The sequence below is a fragment of the Pristiophorus japonicus genome, chromosome 10, assembly GCF_044704955.1.
Source record: "Pristiophorus japonicus isolate sPriJap1 chromosome 10, sPriJap1.hap1, whole genome shotgun sequence".
Lineage (NCBI taxonomy): Eukaryota > Metazoa > Chordata > Chondrichthyes > Pristiophoridae > Pristiophorus > Pristiophorus japonicus.
Genome location: NC_091986.1, coordinates 100,174,668 through 100,197,070, shown reverse-complemented (window position 1 = coordinate 100,197,070; position 22,403 = coordinate 100,174,668). Strand labels below are relative to the sequence as shown.

At 44.4% G+C, this 22,403-nt stretch overlaps 1 protein-coding gene across 1 annotated transcript in view; it reads right to left on the bottom strand.

The window, feature by feature from the left end:
- Positions 1-22,403, bottom strand: part of maml2 (mastermind like transcriptional coactivator 2) — a 474,463-nt gene that overhangs the window by 122,569 nt on the left and 329,491 nt on the right. Inside the window, exon 2 of the mRNA XM_070891947.1 lies at positions 10,786-12,240. Within this exon, the coding sequence (XP_070748048.1) occupies positions 10,786-12,240 (1,455 nt within the window). The remainder of the gene's footprint in view (positions 1-10,785; positions 12,241-22,403) is intronic.

Genomic DNA, 22,403 nt, shown 5'->3' with positions numbered 1-22,403 from the left:
CAAGGTGGATGCAGAGAGGATGTTTCCACTGATGGGGGTGACTAGAACTAGAGGGCATGATCTTAGAATAAGGGGCAGCCCATTTAAAACAGAGATGAGGAGAAATTTCTTCTCTCAGAGGGTTGTTACTCTGTGGAATTTGCTGCCACAGAGAGCTGTGGAAGCTGGGACATTGAATACATTTAAGACAGAAATCGATAGTTTCTTAAATGATAAGGGGATAAGGGGTTATGGGGAGTGGGCGGGGAAGTGGAGCTGAGTCCATGATCAGATCAGCCATGATCTTATTAAATGGCGGAGCAGGCTCGAGGGGCCGTATGGCCTACTCCTGTTCCTATTTCTTATATTTTTATGTAACTAGTAGGTATAGTCTCAGGATAAGGGGTCAGCCATTTAAGACTGAGATGAGGAAGAATTTCTTCACTCAGAGGGTTGTCAATCTTTGGAATTCTCTACCCCAAAGGGCTGTGGATGCTGAGTTGTTCAGTATATTCAAGGCTGAGATAGATAGATTTCAGGACTCTCGGGGAATCAAGGGATATGGGGATCAGGTAGGAAAGTGGAGTTGAGGCCGAAGATCAGCCATGATCTTACTGAATGGTGGAACAGGCTTGAAGGGCCATATGGCCTACTCCTGCTCCTAATTCTTATGAAAAGTACTGAATGGAATGAAGGAAGAGAAAAACAGCCATAAGATTAGTCACGAGATCTCTGGAAAAGGTGTGTAATTGTCGTAGTAATAGCAAAAGCTCTTTTAGCTATGATAGAAGTCAGGTGACCTTTAAGGACAGTATAGGGCCACAAAAGGATACTGTAGGGCAGATTCAAACAGATTCTCAAGTTTTGGCAGAGCTGCTAAATGGGACTATTTTTCATCAATCTATACACCTGTAAATGATGTTTATGTTCCAGATGAGGGGTGCTCAGTATTGAATAGCATACTGGTATTAAAGTAGAGTGTAATGTCATCTTGGATAGAGTAGGAAAGCTCAAACTTAATAAAGCTCCACATCCAGATAATGTCCATCCAAGAGTGATTAAAGAGATGGGACAAGTGCTCTGCGAGCCCCTTGCCCGTATCTTCAATAACCCAGTAGAGTCAGGAACAGTTCCCCGAGACTGGAAGCTAGCTCATGTAGTTCCTATTTTCAAAAAAGGAGACAAATCAGAGCCAGGGAACTACAGATCTGTCAGTCTGGCATCCATTATTGGGAACATGCTAGAAGGAATCATATGAGATGCCCTTTATGATCACTGAGCTATTAAAAATTCACAACACAGCTTCCGAAAAATTTCCTAACATGCCTAGCAAATTTGAGAAGCATTTTTTGAGGAAGTCACAAGGGTAGTGGATAAGGGAAATCCAGTAGGCATCTTCTACCTGAATTTTCAAAAAGCCTTTGCTACCTCACGCTAGGTTACTTCGCAAGATAGAATTGTGTGTTATTAGTACATTGTAGCAACTTGAAACACTGGATTAGAAATTAGCTCCAATCCTGCAGCCAAAATGTTGTAGTTAATGGATGTAGTTCAGCTTGGAGACACGTTATTAGTTGTGTCCCCAGCGGTGTTGGGCGTATGTTATTTAAGTTTGCAGATGACACCTAATTCTGCACAAGGGTTAAGGTGGTAGAGGAGTGTAAACAAATTCCAAAAGATTTAAATGTGCTAGGGGAGAGGGCCACACAGTGACAAATGGCATTTAATGTAGATAAAATGTAATGTCATAAAAAAGCGTGGAGGCGATGGACCTGGCATTTGGCGCGGCCCCGATCTGTGAGGAACATCAGAGGCACGTCGGGGCCTTAAAAGAGCATGGAGGTATGCCACAACAAGATACAGCGCATGTTGCTGGCTGCAGGAGGGTGACAGCTGTGAAGAGGGCGACTGGATTTGATGTCACCCAAATCCAGGTCGCTGATTGGAGCACGGGCAGGTACAGCGGGAGCGGCGAGAGTTTGTAGATCGACGTGATCAGGGCCCAGGATAGGCGTGAGTTTGGGCCCAGAAGAGGCGAGGGCCCAGGGGCAGCCCACACTGTGATATGTGTGCGCACTAGGTTCGTGCAGCAGAGCTGGTCTCCAGTCACCTTGGTTAATCCTTGCCACTGGACCAAGACCTAGCCCTGTCGAGCCCGTGTGGCGGCTGGTGTGCATCGGCCACCACGCGTTAAAAAAATCCACGCACAGGCATCTTCCACCCTTCAAGATGCAGTGTGAGAACTGGAATATTAGGTCCTTCATTGAGACACGTGTGAACTCATCCCTTTTTGGCCTGGAAGCAAGTCATTCTCGATTCGAGGGGCAGCCTATGATGATGGTAGGGCCAACTCGGAATACACATACTATTTACAGTGAACAATACTGAAAGAGATTGAGAGAGAAAAATATCTTGGTGTTATTGTGCACAAATCACTAAAGGTTCATGACCAATGTTCAGAAACTATCTAAAGCTAACAGGGTACTGGGCTGTATTAACAGAATCAGTCAATATAAATCAAAGGATACCATTTTGACACTATAAAAGGTCACTGGTCAGATCGCATTGAGAGTACTGTGCCCAGTTTTGTCCATCCCACATGGTGGGTGAAATAGTGGCCTTGGAAAAGGTCCAGAGAAGAACGACAAGGAAGAACCTCAGCTACTCAGATTGGCTCAAGGACCTTGGTCTATTTACTTTAGAACAGCGTAGACATAGAAGTGACCCAATAGCGGTCTATAAATTAATTAAAGGGCTGGATAGTGTCCCTATTGATGGATTATTCCAGTTTACCAGATTGGGGAGGACCAGAGGACACGAGTTTAAACTATGCAAGGGTAGGAATAGACAGGATGTTAGGCAGTTCTTCTTTTACCCAGAAAATTGTGAGCCCCTGGAATACATTGCTGGCTGGTGAGGTGGGTGCTGGCCTTCAAGAGGAAGCTGGACCGGTTCCTGACTGGGGCAGAGATTGTATCATATAGAAGGTATGTGTCTTTATAGATAACACTTGGTCCATGTGATCTCCTGGACTGGTTTTGATAGCCTGAGGGGGTCAGAGAGGAATTTTATGCAGTATTTTTTACCATTATTGGCCCTGCGTTTTATCTCTGGTTTTTTGCCTCTCCCAGGAGGTTGTAGGTGTGAGGTCGGGGGAGGGAAGAAGTGTTTTGGCCTTCTTTATCCATTCTTCAAAGTTGGACCTTTCTTGATATTCTGGCCCACAAATACAACATAGGATGGATACAATGTCACTCGTGGTAAACCACTGTGGACAATCGATCTGTAAGGTGGGGGATCACAGCACCAAAGAAACAAGACGTTTCCCGCACCATAGCACTGCACACGGTAATCACTGGAGGTCTATCCGCAGTCATCGAACTGCACACTGTAATCACTGGAGATCTATCCACAGTCATAGAACTGCACACGGTAATCACTGGAGGTCTATCCGCAGTCATAGAACTGCACACTGTAATCACTGGAGGTCTAACGCAGCATGGAATTACACACTACAATCAAAATGTTGACTTTTCAGGTTAATTATAAATCTTTCACATCATTGACAGCAAGTAAGTTAAGGTTTAAAACCTCGCCACAGTGTTCATTATACCTGCAAAAGTTATCTATTGCTGACAAAAATTTTTAAAAGAGGATGTTTAAAGAAGCATCATGTAAACCCAACTGATACTTCTGTCTCGCTGTGTGCTGAATTATGAGTAAATCCAGAGTTAATGAATAGCCATGTTTCTCAACCGTAGAGGATTACGAGACTGGAACCTCCAACATCAGTAGTTCAATTCTGTCCAACCTCAACTATCCACCAGAGTTTTTGTGCAACAAAAGCTTGCACGCAGCTTTGAAATTAAATAATGTTTCCTTTGTTATATGTATTTTTTTCCATAAACACAAAAGGATAGTATGCAGGTACAGCAAGTGATCAGGAAGACCAATGGTATCTTGGCCTATATTGCAAAGGGGATGGAGTATAAAAGCAGGGAAGCCTTGCTACAGTTATACAAGGTTTTGGTGAGGCCACACCTGGAATACTGTGTGCAGTTTTGGTTTCCATATTTACGAAAGGATATACTTGCTTTGGAGGCAGTTCAGAGAAGGTTCACGAGGTTGATTCTGGGGATGAGGGGGTTGACTTATGAGGAAAGATTGAGTAGGTTGGGCCTCTACTCATTGGAATTCAGAAGAATGAGAGGTGATCTTATCGAAATGTATAAGATTATGAGGGGGCTTGACAAGGTGAATGCAGAGAGGATGTTTCCACTGATGGGGGAGACTAGAACTAGAGGGCATGATCTTAGAATAAGGGGCTGCCCATTTAAAACAGAGATGAGGAGAAATTCCTTCAACGATAAGGGGATAATGTGTTATGGGGAGCGGGCAGGGAAGTGGAGCTGAGTCCATGATCAGATCAGCCATGATCTTATTGAATGGCGGAGCACGCTCGGGAGGCCATATGGCCTACTCCTGTTCCTTTTTCTTATGTTCTTATGTTGCTGTATCAGACGGCCAATGGTGTACATCCTCAGTGTCCTGTTCAACTCTGAGATGAGTTTCCAACCTTGCATTGTTGCAACTATAAAGACCACCTATTACCACTTTCATCACTGCTTTCATCCCTACTTCACCCCACTGCCACTGAAATGCTTATCCTCATCTTCATCACCTCCAGACTTCATTACCCCACTGCACCTCTTGAGTTCATAGAATCATCGAATAATATAGCACAGAAGGAGGCCATTTGGCCCATCATAAGAACATAAAAACATAAAGAAATAGGAGCAGGTGTAGACCATACGGCCCCTCGAGCCTACTCTGCCATTTAATACGATCATGGCTGACGTGATCATGGACTCAGGTCCACTTACCTGCCCGCTCCCCATAACCGCTTATTCCCTTATCGGTTAAGAAACTGTCTATCTCTATTTTAAATATATTCAATGTCCCAGCTTCCACAGCTCTCTGAGGCAGCGAATTCCACAGATTTATAACCATCTCAGAGAAGAAATTCCTCCTCATCTCAGTTTTAAATGGGCGGCCCCTTATTCTAAGATTATGTCCCCTAGTTCTAGTATCCCCTATCAGTGGAAATATCCTCTCTGCATCCACCTTATCAAGCCCCCTCATGATCTTATACGTTTCGATAAGATCACCTCTCAATCTTCTGAATTCCAATGAGTAGAGGCCCAACCTACTCAACCTTTCCTCATAAGTCAACCCCCTCATCTCCGGAATCAACCTAGTGAACGTTCTCTGAACGGCCTCCAAAGCAAGTATATCCTTTCGTAAATATGGAAACCAAAACTGCACACAGTATTCCAGGTGTGGCCTCATCAATACCTTGTATAACTGTAGCAAGGCTTCCCTGCTTTTATATTCCATCCCCTTTACAATAAAGGCCAAGATTCCATTGGCCTTCCTGATCACTTGCTGTACCTGCATACTATCCTTTTGTGTTTCATGCACAAGTACCCCAGGCCCCGCTGTACTGCGGCACTTTGCAATCTTTCTCCATTTAAATAATAACTTGCTCTTTGATTTTTTTTCTGCCAAAGTGCATGACCTCACACTTTCCAACATTATACTCCATCTGCCAAATTTTTGCCCACTCACTTAGCCTGTCTATGTCCTTTTGCAGATTTTCGGAGAGCAATCCAGTTAGTCCCGCTCTCCCGTTCTTTCCCCATATCCCTGCAATTTTTTTCTCCTTCAAGTATTAATCCAATTGCCTTTTGAAGACTACTATTGACTCTGTATCCATCACCTTATCAGGCAGTGCATTCCAAATCCTAACCACTTGTTGCGTAAAAAAGTATTTCCTCATGTCGTCTCTAGTTCTTTTGCCAATTACCTTAAATCTGTGCCCTCCGGTTATTGCTCCTTCAGCCATTGGAAACAATTTATCTTTATTTACTCCACCTAAACCCTTCATTCCTCCATTGCAATAGTGACTACACTTCAAAAGTAAAGGTTGTAAAGTGCTTTGGGATGTCCTGAGATTGTGAAAGGCGCTATATAAATGCAAGTTCTTTCTTCCATGATTTTAAACACCTCTATCAAATCTCCTGGTAGCCTTCTCTGTTCGAAGGAAAACAACCCCAACTGTAATCCCTCATAGAAACAGAGAAAATAGGTGCAGGAATAGGCCATTCAGCCCTTCAAGCCTGCACCACCATTCAATATGATCATGGCTGATCATGCATTTCAGTACCCCATTCCTGCTTTCTCTCCATACCCCTTGATCCCTTTAGCCGTAAGGGCCACATCTAACTCCCTTTTGAATATACCTAACGAACTGGCCCCAACAACTTTCTGTGGTAGAGAATTTCACATGCCCACAACTTTGAGGGAAGAAGTTTCTCCTCATCTCGAACCTAAATGGCTTACCCCTTATCCTTAAACTGTGACCCCTGGTTCTGGATTTCCCCAACATCAGGAACATTCTTCCTGCATCTATCCTGTCCAATCCCGTCAGAATTTTATATGTTTCTATGAGATCCCCGCTCATTCTTCTAAATTCCATTGAATACAAGCCTAATCGATCCAGTCTTTTGTCATATGTCAGTCCTGTCATCCCGGGAATCAGTCTGGTGAACCTTCGCTGCACTTCCTCAATACCAAGAATGTCCTTCCTCAGAGTAGGAGACTAAAACTGTACACAATATTCAAGGTGTGGCCTTAACAAGACCCTGTACAACTACAGTCTGCTCCTATACTCGAATCCTCTCGCTATGAAGGCCAACATGCCACTTGCCTTCTTCACCGCCTGCTGCACCTGTATGCCAACCTTCAACGACTGGTGTACCATGACACCCAGGTCTCGTTGCACCTCCCCCTTTACCAATCTGTCACTATTCAAATAATAATCAGCCCTCCGGTTGTTACCACCAAAGTGGATAACCTCACATTTATCCACATTATACCGCATCTGCCATGTATTTGCCCACTCACCTAACCTGTCCAAGTCACCCTGCAGCCTCTTAGCATCCTCCTCACAGCTCATACTGCCACCGAGCTTAGTGTCATCTGCAAACTTGGAGATATTACATTCAATTCCTTCGTCTAAATCATTAATGTATATTGTAAATAGCTGGGGGCCCAGCACTAAACCTTGCGGTACCCCACGAGTCACTGCCTGCCATTCTGAAAAGGACCCATTCATTCCTACTCTCTGCTTTCCGCCTGCCAACCAGTTCTCTATCCACATCAATACATTACCCCCAATACATTGTGCTTTAATTTTGCACACTAATCTCTCATGTGGGACCTTGTCAAAAGCCTTTTGAAAGTCTAAATACACCACATCCACTGGCTCCTTGTCCACTCTACTAATTACATCCTCAAAAAATTCTAGATTTGTCAAGCATGATTTTCCTTTCATAAATCCATGCTGACTTGGATTGATCCTGTCACTGCTTTCCAAATGCGCTGCTATTACATCTTTAGTAATTGATGCCAGCATTTTCCCCACCACTGATGCCAGGCTGACCGATCTATAATTCCCTTTTTTCGTTCTCCCTCCTTTTTTAAAAAGTGGGGTTACATTGGCTACCCTCCAGTCCATACGAACTGATCCAGAGTCTATAGAATGTTGGAAAATGACCACCAACGCATCTACTATTTACTATTCCTTAAGTACTCTGGGATGCAGACTATCAGGCCTTGGGGATTTATCAGCCTTCAATCCCATCAATTTCCCTAACACAATTTCCTGACTAATAAGGATTTCCTTTAGTTCCTCCTTCTCGCTAGACCCTCGGTCCCCCTAGTATTTCCGGAAGGTTATTTGTGTCTTCCTTAGTCAAGACAGAACCAAAGTATTTGTTCAATTTGTCTGCCGTTTCTTTGTTCCCCATTATGACTTCACCTGATTCTGACTGTAAGAGACCTACATTTGTCTTCACCAATCTTTTTCTCTTCACTTATCTGTAGAAGCTTTTGCAGTCAGTTTTTATGTTCCCTGCAAGCTTACTCTCATATTCTATTGTCCCCCATCTAATTAAATCCTTTGTCCTCCTCTGCTCAATTCTAAATTTCTCCCAGTCCTCAGATTTGCTGCATTTTTGGCCAATTTATATGCCTCTTCCTTGGATTTAAGACTATCCCTAATTTCCCTTGTAAGCCACGGATGAGCCACCTTCCCCATTTTATTTTTATGCCAGACAGGGATGCTTTAAATGTCTGCCATTGCCTATCCACCGTCAACCCTTTAAGTATCATTCGCCAGTCTATCCTAGCCAATTCACATCTCATACCATCAAAGTTACCTTTCTTTAAGTTCAGGACTCTAGTCTCTGTATTAACTGTGTCACTCTCCATCTTAATAAAGAATTTTACCATATTATGGTCACTCTTCCCCAAGGGGCCTCGCACAACAAAATTGCTCATTAATCCTCTCTCATTACACAACACCCAGTCTAGGATAGCCAGCTCTCTAGTTGGTTCCTCGACATGTTGGTCTAGAAAACCAATCCTTCCTTTATACACTCCATGAAATCGTCCTCCACTGTATTGCTTCCAGTTTGGTTAGCCCAATCTATATATAAATTAAAGTCACCCATGATAACTGCTGTACCTTTATTGCACGCATCCCTAATTTCCTGTTTGATGCCATCCCCAACCTCAGTATGACTGTTTGGTGGTCTGTACACAACTCCCACTAGCGTTTTCTGCCCTTTGGTGTTCCGCAGCTCTACCCATACAGATTCCACATCATCCAAGCTAATGTCCTTCCTTACTATTGCATTAATTTCCTCTTTAACCAGCAGCACTACCCCACCTCCTTTTCCTTTCTGTCTATCTTTCCTGAATATTGAATACACTTGGATGTTGAGTTCCCAACCTTGGTCACCCTGGAGCCATGTCTCCGTAATCCGAATTACATCATATCCGTTTACTGCTATCTGCACAGTTAGTTCATCCACCTTGTTACGAATGCTCCTCGCATTGAGACTCAGAGCCTTCAGGCTTGTTTTTTTTTAACACTCTTTGTCCTTTTAGAATTATGTTGTAATGTGGCCCCTTTTTGATCTTTGTCTTTGATTTTTCTGCCCTCCACTTTTACTCTTCTCCTTTTTAACTTTTGCTTCTGACCTCTTATTCCTTCCCTCTGTCTCCTTGCATAGGTTCCCATTCCCCCGTCCTATTAGTTTAAATCCTCCCCAACAGCACTAGTAAACACTTCCCCATGGACATCGGTTCTAGTCCTGCCCAGGTGCAGATCGGCCGGTTTTACTGGTCCCACCTCCCCCAGAACCGGTTCCAATGTCCCAGGAATTTGAATCCCTCCCTCTTGCACCATTCCTCAAGCTACATATTAGCTACCCTGCTATTTCTACTCTGACTAGCATGTGGCACTGGTAGCAATCCTGAGATTACTACCTTTGAGGTGCTACTTTTTAATTTAACTCCTGGCTCCCTAATTCAGCTTGAAGAACCTCATCCCGCTTTTTACCTATATCGTTGGTACCTATATGCACCACGACAACTGGCTGTTTGCCCTCCTCCTCCAGAATGCCCTGCACCCGCTCCGAGACATCCTTGACCCTTGCACCAGGGAGGCAACATACCATCCTGGAGTCTCGGTTGCAGCCGCAGAAATCCTATCTATTCCTCTTACAATAGAGTCCCCTACCACTACAGCTCTCCCACTCTTTTTCCTGCCCTCCTGCGCAGCAGAGCCACCTATGGTGCCATGAACTTGGCTGTTGCTGCCTTCCCCTGATGAGCCATCTCCCTCAACAATATCCAAAGCGGTGTATCTGTTTTGGAGGGAAATGACTGCAGGGCATCCCTGCACTACCTTCCTACTACTGCTCTGCCTGATGGTCACCCATTCCCTATCTGCCTTTGTACCCTTTGCCTGCGGTGTGACCAAGTCTCTAAACGTGTTATCCACGACATCCTCAGCATCGCAGATGCTCCAGAGCGAATCCACCTACAACTCCAGTTCCGCAATGCCGTTTGTCAGGAGCTGCAGCTGGACACACTCCCCACCCATATGGTAATCAGGGACCCCGCATAGCTCAGGAGGAGCATGGCACGGCACTGTGCTCAACTGGCATGACTTAACCCTTAAATTACTCAGTAACCACTTTAGGAAATCTCTTCTATACCCACTCCAAAGCCTTCACATCCTTCCTCCAATGTGGCGCCCAGAATTGGACACAATACTCCAGATGAGGCCAAACTAGTGTTTTATGTACTTACAAATTGCAAGTCATCCAAAGCTCGACCGCTCACACCTATCCTGCAGTAAGTTACGGAGCGAAACTCCCTACGGTATTTCAATACCAGTATACTTAATCCTGCTATCATTTCAACAGCACAGTACAAATACTTGTTAATTGATTATGTTTAAGCTAAAAATTATTTCAAAATATTATTTTGCATCACAATAAAAATCTTTATATTGGAATCTTTTTAGAAATTCCAAGCAATAACATTGGAAATTATTATTTTTAATAATTTGTTGACAGAGTGGATCTGCCATGGTAAAGCCACGATGCACTGAGTGCATTACATCATTAACACACGTGATAAACATCAGTGTTGATTTTGCTGGCAGGAGATGCGTTCAACTCGCAAGAAAAGTATGCGTGAACAATGTACCTCACCCGATCAGCCAGTACAGCAGACCTGTTGCTTTAGTAGCAATATGTCGACCGTGATAAGCAGTTGACGTGACAAACTTGCTAAGTATGGTGCTAGATTTTTTTTTTAATGGGGGATCAAGAAACTAATGTTTGTTTTGTGGATAGACTCAAACATTTGAAAAAGGCTAACTCGTACCTGTCGGTGTTGGGGCAGAGGATACTGCAACACTGAAGGCTGTTGGTTTTGTTGCATTTTCTGCAGTAGCATCTTTTGTTGCAGTGCTATTGGTATGCTCTGTGCCCGCTGCATTGCCTGATTTTGGAGGTGACTTGTTGGTGCTGAAGGCTGCTGCTGCATTGGTGCTGAAGGCTGCTGTTGCTGAGTGTAATGCAAGACAGAAGATTTGTTCTGGGAGCCCAATATCGAAGAGATCTGGCCTGGTTCTGGATCAAAATGAGACAAGGGCTTGGTGTTATTGTATGAAAGCTGGTCTGGTGATGCAGAATTGGTATTCATCATGCTGCGATTTATACTGTGTGCCTGCTGCTGCTGGTGAATTATCATATCCATGTGGCTAGTCTGTGCTGAGGTTGGAGTCTTGTAGAGGCAGTTATTCATGTTTTTTGCCTGACTGCTGTTAGTTGACATCCCAGTGAGCAGAGAATTTGGGGGGCTAAAGGGTTGTTGGTGGAGGGAGGGACTGGGTATTTTCTCCTGGCCAAAATTTCCTGAGGAAGGGCCTGACTGTGGAGCAGGCGGCCAGCTAGCTGCCTGATTTTGCTGTTGGTGCTGCAGCATGGCATGTTGTTGCCGATTGTCCGCAATCTTTTTCAGTTGCTGTGCATGAGATAGGTCATGCCAATTGGATAGGGCTCTGTTTGCTGCGGAAGGTAAAGATTGCTGTGACTGGTTCTGACTTTGAGGTGCTGAGGAGATGGGTGAAGGAGCAGAAATGGCTGCATTTGCCATGGAATATGGTGGTCCTGCGGAAGGAGGCCGCATTTGGGGTGACCCTACTGGCGCCTGGGTAAAACCAGGTGAGTATTCAGCTTTTACTGTTGGATTTTCCAACTGTGAATGCGGCTTCGGTGTACTGCTCTGGTTTTGGTGGCCAAGGTCCATGTTGAATGATTCTTCGTTCCTAATGCTGGGGTTTAACATGTTGTCCAGGTCAATTTCACTCAGTGGAGGAACACCCGACATATTTGTCAGTTCATCAAATAAATCCTGCAAATCCGGATCAAGCAACTGCATTCCTAGATCATCTTTGTGTTCGAATATCATATTGGTGTCGGAGATTTGGTTGTTTAAATGCTCACTGCATGAAACACTCTCCACTGGCTCCTGTTTCATCTCCTTGTTGAGTGGCAAGTTGAATCCAGAATTGACATCACCACCATTGGCTTGAGTGCTTCCAATCAAACCACCATCTTTTCCTGGTGTTCCAGGTCCCATTGTGACCGAACCCTGCAATGTTTGGCCTTGCCCATTACTGAGCTGATGCCCAGTTTGGCCTATTGCAAGACCACCTTCATCCACTTGTATTCTCTTAATATCCATTTGGAAAGGCCCATCGGAGATCCCATTTTGTCTATCGTTGCTGACAGGTGAACCATTTCCTCCAAGCTTTCTCTTTATGGAACCCTGTAACTAAAAGAAAGAAAATGTATTAACTTCTTTTAGTAGTAACATTTCATATTACTTAACCACTCCTCCCCCGCCTCCGAAAATTCTGATGCTACTAAATTAATTAATGCTTAAACATTAAGGTTCCGAAAGTCCACGTGCCACAATTTGCCATGTTACACTGGGATCTCGGCCATTGGAATTTGAAGAGTCAGCTGAAAAGCACCTGATCTCCCTGGTTCAGTGGGCATCCATGCCACTATAGCTACATCTCCAGCATCTGCCTGCCTCATGCGGTCAGAAAGTGCAGCGCATCCATCTCCCCATGGGCCCCACTTTTTAAGGGGGTCAATCCAAGCTTTAAAAAAACAAAATGACCTCACTGTTGGGGGGCCATTTAGAGGCTCATCTCTCAGCATACTAGCCTCCAGTAATATGCCAGGTCTCTTCTGAGTTGGTGAAGCAGGAACCCCCAGGATAGGGAGTCCCTGTCCCCTTGGCGGCATTGACCTTATAAATGCAGTTGGGTTGAGGCAAGTACCTGTACCTGCCAAGCTTTATCAGAGCATTGGTATCCATTAATTACACAAGGGAAAACATTCAGCTAATACTTGCTTTTCAAGACCTCAAATTACTTCCACCGCTGTCATCACCAGTGGCAGGCCTGCAACCAGTGGTACTTTACTCTAATGTTTCATATTTTAAAATGCTCTCTCCAGACAAAAATGATGCTTGAATAGACAACAGCAATAATTGCACTGCTGGCTTGTTTTTGCAGATCAAGTGTACACAGTAGGAAAATACAATCAAATGTCTGATTCTTTGCAATGTCCATAAGACTAGTCTGTGTAAATACAGAGATACACACACACACTACATGGAGCTAAAAATCCACAGCCGCGCTCCACTGTGAGAATCACAGCCTGCTGGTGGCCTTGCAATCCTAGGGTCAGGCTATTTAAATATAAGCCAGAGGGCACCTGTATCGGCACAGCTTGGGCATCCGATCGGCGGAGGGGTGCGGGTAATGTTGCATGGTCCAGCCCACTTGTGAGAGAAGCCAGTAAGTCCTGTTGCATCACTGGTTAAAAATTGAATTGAGTCTCGATCTTCGAGGACCATTTTCACAAGAGCTGTAATTTCTGTTTTGAGCTCAATCTCCGATTTAAAATGAACAACTGATCGAGTAACAATTGCTGTTTCTGGAAGAGAGTTCCAAACCTCTACCACCCTGTGTTTGTAGAAGTGTTTCCTAACTGAATTCTAAGCTTATCTCATAGGCGGTCCCTCGAACGAGGATGACTTACTTCCACGAATTCACAGGTGTTTCAATGATGGACCCGATATTCCAGTCCTGAACTCAAATTGAGGGGGTGGAAGATGCCTGTGCGTGAATTTTTTTAATGTGTGGTGACCGTTGCACATCAGCCACCATGCGGGCTTGACAGAGCTAGGCCTTTATCCAGTAGCAAGGGTTAATCAGGACGACTGGAGACCTGCTCTGCTGCACGCACGCTCGATCGCAGTGTGGGCTGGCCAGTACTGCCCCTGGGCCCTCGGCACTTCTGGGCCCCGTACCCTCATTTGCCGCACCTCCGCCACAATCTCTCACCGCTTCTCCGCCACAAACATTCACCGTACCTCTGCCACGATCTCTCGCCGCTCCTCCACCACAAAAACAATCACTGCACCTCTGCCATGATCTCTCACCGCTGCTACGCCACAAACTCTCGCCGCTCTTCTGCCCCAACCTTCCCACTCCTCTGTACCTGGGCTCCGCTGATGTTCCTGCCCACGCTCCAAAACGGCGACCAGTTACCCTAGTCCTAGACTCCACATCAGCAGAAATAGTTTCTCTCTATCTATCCTATCAGTTCCCCTTAATATCTTGAAAACTTTAATCCAATCACCCCTTAACCGTCTAAATTCCAGGGAATACAACCGTGTTCCAGTTGTCCACATATTTCTGGACTGTTTTGCTGGATTCCTGCAGGAGTTACAGTGAGAGTCTGTCGAAATGGCCAATAAATTCAGCCTTATTGGAGAGTTTGTTTCTAAACTATTGCAGCACAATTTATAAACATTCAGATTACAACTGGGCCCTGGATTTTAAAAGCCATGTAGAAAAAATGCTAATTTTTTATGCTTTTCTGACAAGTCATTTTTTTTTTATACAGTGTATCCAATCTGTCAGGAAATAATACCAGCAATGAAATCACAAACCAGCAAGAACTAAATACACAGCATAGAATCCTCCAGATGCTAAAGTAAACGCCTCAATAATCAAGCAACTTTTTATTCTGTATTTTGCAAGAATCGCACTTGGGGATTGTTACGTTTAGAATAACTCCACAAGACTGTACATTTTAAGCTCAAACTGTTGTGACCTTGGTCTCTTGTAACTCCAGAGTGAGGAGGCAGCATGGTAGACTGCCTTTTATACCTGCTTGCCCAGGGTGTGCAGGTGACCCTTGGGTCTCCCACAGGTGTGTCCCTTGGTGGCAAGTCTTACACATTGGTAATGTTTACATACATAAAAGGGATGGTATCAAGACATACCTGCAGGATTGTAAATTAAATATTTTAGTTTTTATTTCCTGCCTATTCTTGACTGGTGATATCTGGCAAGCTGTTGGATTTAACAATACACGTAAAATTAACTTCACTACTGAAAACAAACATTGCACTAACAAGTTACGTAATATGAAAGCAAGTCATTTCTGCTTCTGAACACGACAACAGCCAAATAGTAACAGCGGCTCTCCCATTGCAGCTGTTACTGCAACTACCTCTGCTCTCCCAGCTCATCCACCACCCAGATGAAACAACTCTAATATCTAGTAGAGTTGGCACTGCGAGACTTGAGTAGGCATCTGGAAGTATGTGCCAAATGGAAAGAAATCTGAAACTGGAGACGACAAAAGAAAGTGGCAAAAATAGTATCATTAATTTCTCAAGGTAATTAAGAATCAGTTGATTATAAAGAGATACAGGTTGAAACATAGAAAATAGGTGCAGGAGCAGGCCATTCGGCTCTTCGAGCCTGCACAGCCATTCAATATGATCACGGCTGATCATTCAACCTCAGTACCCTATCCCAGCATTCTCTCCATAACCCCTGATCCTTTTAGCCGCAAGGGTCACATCTAACTCCCTTTTGAATATGTCCAACAAACTCGACTCAATAACTTTCTGTGGTAGAGAATTCCACAGGTTCACAACTCTCTGGGTGAAAAAGTTTCTCCTCATCTCGGTCCTATATGGCTTACCCCTTATCCTTAGACTGTGACCCCTGGTTCTGGACTTCCCCAACATCGGGAACATTCTTCCTGCATCTAACCTGTCCAGTCCTGTCAGAATTTTACACATTTCTATGAGATCCCCTTTCATTCTTCTAAATTTCAGTGAGTATAAGCCTAGCGATCCAGTCTTTCCTCGTATGTCAGTCCTGTCATCCCGGGAATCAGTCTGGTGAACCTTTGCTGCACTCCCTCAATAGCAAGCACATCCTTCCTCAGATTAGGAGACCAAAACTGCACACAATACTCAAGGTGTGGTCTCACCAAGGCCCTGTACAACTGCAGCAAGACCTCCCTGCTCCTATACTCAAATCCCCTTGTAGTGAAGGCCAGCATGCCATTTGCTTTCTTTAATGCCTGCTGTACCTGCAGGCCTATCTTCAATGACTGATGTACCATGATACCCAGGTCTCGTTGCACCTCCCCTTTTACTAATCGGTCACCATTCAGATAATATTCTGCCTTCCTGTTTTTGTCACCAAAGTGGATAACCTCACATTTATCCACATTATACTGCATCTACCATGCATTTGCCCATGCACCTAACCTGTCCAAGTCCCCCTGCAGCTTCTTAGCATCCACCTCGCAGCTCGCACTGCCACCCAGCTTAGTGTCATCTGCAAACTTGGAGATATTACATTCAATTCCTTCGTCTAAATCATTAATGTATACTGTAAATAGCTGGGGTCCCAGTACTGAACCCTGCGACACCCCACTAATCACTGCCTGCCATTCTGAAAAGGACCCGTTTATTCCCACCCTTTGCTTCCTGTCTGCCAACCTTTCTCTATCCACGTCAATACATTACCCCCAATACCATGTGCTTTAATTTTGCACACTAATCTCTTGTGTGAGACCTTGTCAAAAGCCTTTTGAAAGTCCAAACACACCATATCCACTGGTTCTCCCTCATCCTCAAAAAACTCTAGAATATTTGTCAAGCATGATTTCCCTTTCATAAATCCATATTGACTTGGACCGATCCTGTCACTGCTTTCCAAATGCGCTGCTATTACATCTTTAATAACTGACTCCAGCATTTTCCCCACCACTGATGTCAGGCTAACCGGTCTATAATTCCCTGTTTTCTCGCTCCCTCCTTTTTTAAAAAGTGGGGTTACATGAGCTACCCTCCAATCCATAGGAACTGATCCAGAGTCCATGGAATATTGGAAAATGACCACCACTGCATCTACTATTTCTAGGGCCACTTCCTTAAGTACTCTGGGATGCAGACTATCAGGCCCTGTGGGATTTATCGACCTTCAGTCCCTTCAATTTCCCGACTAATAAGGATTACCCTCAATTCCACCTTCTCGCTAGACCCTCGGTCCCCTAGTATTTTCAGGAGGTTATTCGTGTCTTCCTTAGTGAAGACAAAACCGAAGTATTTGTTCAATTGGTCTGCCATTTCCTTGTTCCTCATTATGAATTCACCTGATTCTTACTGCAAGGGACCTACATTTGTCTTTAATCTTTTTCTCTTCACATATCTATAGAAGCTTTTGCAGTCAGTTTTTATGTTTCTTGCAAGCCTACTTTCATACTCTATTGTCCCCCTTCTAATTAAACCCTTAGTCCTCCTCTGCTGAATTCTAAATTTCTCCCAGTCCTCAGGTTTGCTGCTTTTTCTGGCTAATTTATATGTCTCTTCCCTTATCCGGCACCCTCAGGACCTGGCCTGTGCAGGATGAGGGATTTTACCGGATATGGGGAGGTTATCGGCCCGAGGTCAGGCCCCGAGGTGTCGCCGAATTGAGTGGGCCCCAAGACGTTGACGGATTGAGCGGGCCCAGAGGTATCGGCGGGCTGTCGGGCCCTGAGGTGTTGGAGGGCCGAGCCGGCCCAGAGATGTTCTAGGTTGAAGGGGCTTCTGCTACTGCTGATCACTTTCTTTCTAGTGTGTTGATTTTCTGTTTAGGTGAATGATTTAATTAAATCATAAAGGAAAGGTATCACCATTGTGCCTAAAAAAGGGAATAGGAAAATTGAAGGTGGGGGGGTGGGGTGGGGTGGGTCAGAGTTCTGCGCATGCGCCAACCGGCGGCCTGGAATAGTGCCGGGAGAGGGGTGGTGCCGGATAAGGGTGTCCCGGATAAGAGAGGTTCAACCTGTAATGTACACCAAACCAATCAGTAGGTCCCTGTAATTTAACTTTGCAATTAAACTTTATTTATGTACAAACCACAAGTTACACACATAAAATGGGGCCAGATATCCCTGGCCTTTCCGACACACACCTGTTATACTTACCAGACTAGCCCTGTGTTAGGTAGTGAGGGAACCAACCTACCTGTCACTAATAGGAGTGACCACCACACAGTCCTTGTCAAGTCAAAATCTCATCTCCACAATAAGAATATCCTCCATCATCTACTGTAATACTATCATCATGATATGTGGGATAGACTAAGAACAGATCTAGCAGTCCAAAACTAGGCACCCAAGAGATTTTGTGGACCATCAGCAGCAGGAATGCATACCACCACAATCTGTAACTTCACTGCCCAGAACACTGCTTATTCCTCCATCACCATCAAGCCAGAAGACTAATAACTCTGTTTCAATGGGGCTTGCAGAAGGGAGCAGGATCAGACATATCTTAGAATATCTTCACCAACCTAGTGAAGCTGTAACACAGGCTACCTGCCTGCTAAACATAAAAAGCTGCAGGCTATATAGACAGATTTAATCGTCCCACAACCAACAGATCAGAGCAAAGTACTCTAGCCCTCCCACACAGTTGAGAATGGTTGTAGACAATCAGGCAACTAATGAGAGAATTGGCTCCATCAACACCTCAATCATGGTGAAACCTCACACTTGAATGCAAGATACAATGCTGAAGTATTTTAAGTGTCTTCAGCCGAAAATGTCTAGTTCACAATCCCACTTGGCCCCCTCCCAAGATCCCCACCATCATAGATGCCAGTGTCCAAGAAATTCCAGCCCTATGATACTAAGAAGCAGCGGAGTGCACTGGACACAGAAAAGGCTGTAATGCTGAAGACCTGTGCACCAGAAAGAGCTGTTCCCCTAGTCAAGTTGTTCCAATGCAGCTCATGTCATCGACAGTCCCTCGGAGTCGAGGATGACTTGCTTCCACTCTAAAAGTGAGTTCTCAGATGACTGAGGAGTCCAATGTGGGACCTACAGACTCTGTCACAGGTGAGGCATACAGTGGTTGAAGGAAAGGATGGTCGGGGAGCCTGGGTTGACGCACGTTCCTTCCGCTGTCCACGCTTGGTTTTCACTTGTTCTCGGCGATGGGACTCGAGGTACTCAGTGCCCTCCCGGATGCTCTTCCTCCACTTTGGGCAGTCTTGGGCCAGGGATTCCCAGGTGTCGGTGAGGATGTTGCACTTTGTCAAGGAGGCTTTGAGGAAGTCCTTGAAGTGTTTCCTTGGTGTCTGTCTACTTGACTTAGTTTTTATATATTATACTTTCATCCTTTGCGTCTGACAAACGTAAATTTTCCCTTCTCGTCTTTCTCATCCTGCCTGCAGCCTTTGACACGGTTGACCACTCCATCCTCCTCCAACGCCTCTCCACCACCGTCCAGCTGGTTGGGACTGCACTCGCCTGGTTCCATTCTTATCTGTCTAATCATAGCCAGAATATCACCTGCAATGACTTCTCTTCCCACTCCCGTATCGTTACCTCTGGTGTCCCCCAGGGCACCCCTCCTACATGCTGCGCCTTGGCAACATCATCTGAAAATGCAGCATCAGTTTCCACATGTACGCTGACGATATCCAGCTCTACCTCATCACCACTTCTCTCGACCCCGCCATGGTCTCTAAATTGTCATCCAGCTTGTCCGACATCCAATACTGGATGAGTAGAAATTTTCTCCAATTAACTATTAGGGAAGACCGAAGCCATTGTCTTTGGACCCTGCCACAAACTGCGGTCCCTAGCCACCAACTCCATCCCTCTCCCTAGCATCTTTCTGAGGCTGAACCAGACTGTGTGCAACCTAGGTGTCATATTTGACCCTGAAATGAGCTTCCGGCCACATATCCGCGGCATAACTAAAACCACATATTTCCACCTCCGAAACATTGCCCGTCTCCGCCCTTGTCTCAGCTTATCTGGTGCTGAAACCCTCATCCGTGCCTTTGTTACCTCTAAACTTGACTACTCCAATGCACTCTGAGCCGGCCTCCCATATTCTATCCTACGTAAACTTGAGGTCATCCAAATCTCAGCAGCCCGTGTCCTAACTCGCACCAAATCCCGTTTCTCTATCATCCCTGTGCTTGCTGACCTACACTGGCTCCCAATTAAGCAACGCCTCGATTTCAAAACTCTCATTCTTGTTTACAAATCCCTCCATGGCCTCTCACCTCCCTATCTCTGCAAGCTCCTCTAGCCTCACGACCGCGCCCCCCTCCCCCGAGATATCTGCGCTCCTCAAATTCCGTCCTCTTGAACATCCCTGATTGTAACTGCTCAACCATCGGTGGCCATGCCTCCAGCTACCTGGGCCCTAAGCTCTGGAACTCCGTCCCTAAATCTCTCTGCCTCTCTAATTCTCTTTCCTCCTTTAAGACGCTCCGTAATCCCGACCCTTTGACCAAGCTTTTGGTCATTTGCTGTAATTTTTTCTGATGTGGTTTGGTGTCAAATTTATTTTTGTCTTATAACACTTCTGTGTTGTGCCTTGGGACCTTTTACTATTTTAAAGGCGCTATATAAATACAAGTTGTTGTTATTGGTGGGGCTGATAGGAATAGAAATGCACAATGTGCAATTCACAGCTTGATATTAAAGGGGGAGTGTTGCAATGCCTCATGTCTCTATTTAAAAAACTAAATTTGCTTGGTCCCATAATTTATTAACAATATTTTTTGATATCTTGATCAACATTTTAAACATCTATGTTTAAATGTAGATTGTTAATATCATCAGGTGAACTAGCTGCGAGGAATAACTGAGCTCACTAACGGAAGGGACTCGAATTAACACAGTTAAAATGACTCAATCACTGGCTGAATTGTTGTACAGTATCTCTACTGATGTTAACTTAGTTCCCCACCTTCATCATGTACTTCTTCCAACCAGCTCAAAAGCAATACTCAAATTCAAACAAAACTATTCACACAAAAAAATATATATGCAATTAAATAGGAAAATTTTACAATTGATCATCATTCTTTGAAATAGCTTGACTGTGCAAATTGGCTGCTGCATTTCCTAAATTACAACAGTGACTATACTCCAAAAAGACTTCATTGGCTGTAAAGTGTTTTGAGACGTTCGGTGGTCGTGAAAAGTGCTATATAAATCCAAGTCTTTCTTTCTTTATAAATGAGGTTCAATAGTTAGACTCCCACTGGTAATTTCCTCAGGGCTTTACCAAAGGCAAACTTTGACTCATGTAAAATTCCTCAAAACATTTATTTTAAAATCATCCTTGTTTATGACTCCATCAATGGTCTCGTCCTCTGCAATTTCCTTGAGGTTTGCACCCCAGGTCAAACCCTCTGCTCTCCCAACTTTGGAGTACTGTAGGCTCCCAAGCTCCCCTCTGTTCCTCAAGCTCCCCTCTGTTCAACCATTGATGGCAAAATCTTCAGCCATCATGCCCAGCATCGCAAATTTTTTTTCCTAAACCCCTCCACTTCCTAACTTTCTCAGTGTCTATCACTTTGACCATGTATTCGGTCAGCACAATTCTGCTCCTAATTTTTATTCAATGTCTATTCTCCTCCCGCCCACATTTGAAATAGCATGGGACATTTTGCATGATAAAATATCATCATTTTGGCAGAAGATCGGCAAAAACCCCATTTAAGTGGTTTATCTGTGGTTTCCACTGAAGTTACAGTGGCCTCACAGGAGAATCCCAGAAGAAATTCCTGGCATCCCTCTTTGAATATGAATTTTCTCCAATGGAAAATAAACACATGGGATGAAAACACTTAATCCTAGCTAGTTGTTCCAGAATGCAGCATCTTGCAATAAGAATTAAATTCATCTTACGAGACAGTACACAGACTCTAGCCTTGTTCTGCATTCTATGTTATTCCTGTGCAGGACTATAGTAGTAATGGACAGTATAAAAGGAGAACTGTTATTTGAAGTCTCTAAAATTTCAGCATGGTTTATTTCAATGTGACGGACTCTTTTAGTGAAAACATTGTGGTCTAATAGTCATCTTTGCTGCTGGCTCATATGTTGTCGACTGGAAAATAATGATTTTAAGTTAAACTCGAGTGAACAGATAAAACACCACTAAAAATGATTTTAAAAAGGACACGTTAAGATTTCCCAATGATACAGTAGGAAACCAGCAATACACACCAGGATAGTTCCAAGTTTAATCATTAGTTAGGTAATTCCAGTTGGGGCACTGGTGAGTACCATAATTGGCCTCAGCATGCTCGGGATGCTTTTGGACAATGCATGTGTGGATGTCAGATAAGGACAGACCTCATCTAAACTGTGATACCTTCTATAGTCTAGAACAGAGGTATCCAACCTTTTGGAGCAGGGCCCAGATCCATATTAAGTGGACCACACTAAAATCTATCCCCACTCATTAAAAAGCATACTACCATATATTAAAAATCGACTCCACCCTTCCCCGAATTAGGCACTACCTTGCATATATTTCTGCTCTTCCTGGTCTGATATCCTCAGCTCCACTACATTCTCTGTTACTGCTTGGATTGTTCCATTACCTTCTTCACTTTGCACTGATACTGGCCTTGCCACCAGTGGGTCTCCCTTTGTTTCAGGTTTTTTTAAATTGCTTGGGCTCAACGACTGCTTCCTGTTTAGCTCGATAATGCTGCTTTTTCAGTTGTCTACATGGACCAATCAGGAAGCAACCTTTTGTAATTCTCTAGGTCCAGGATTTGTAAACCATGCAAAAACTCC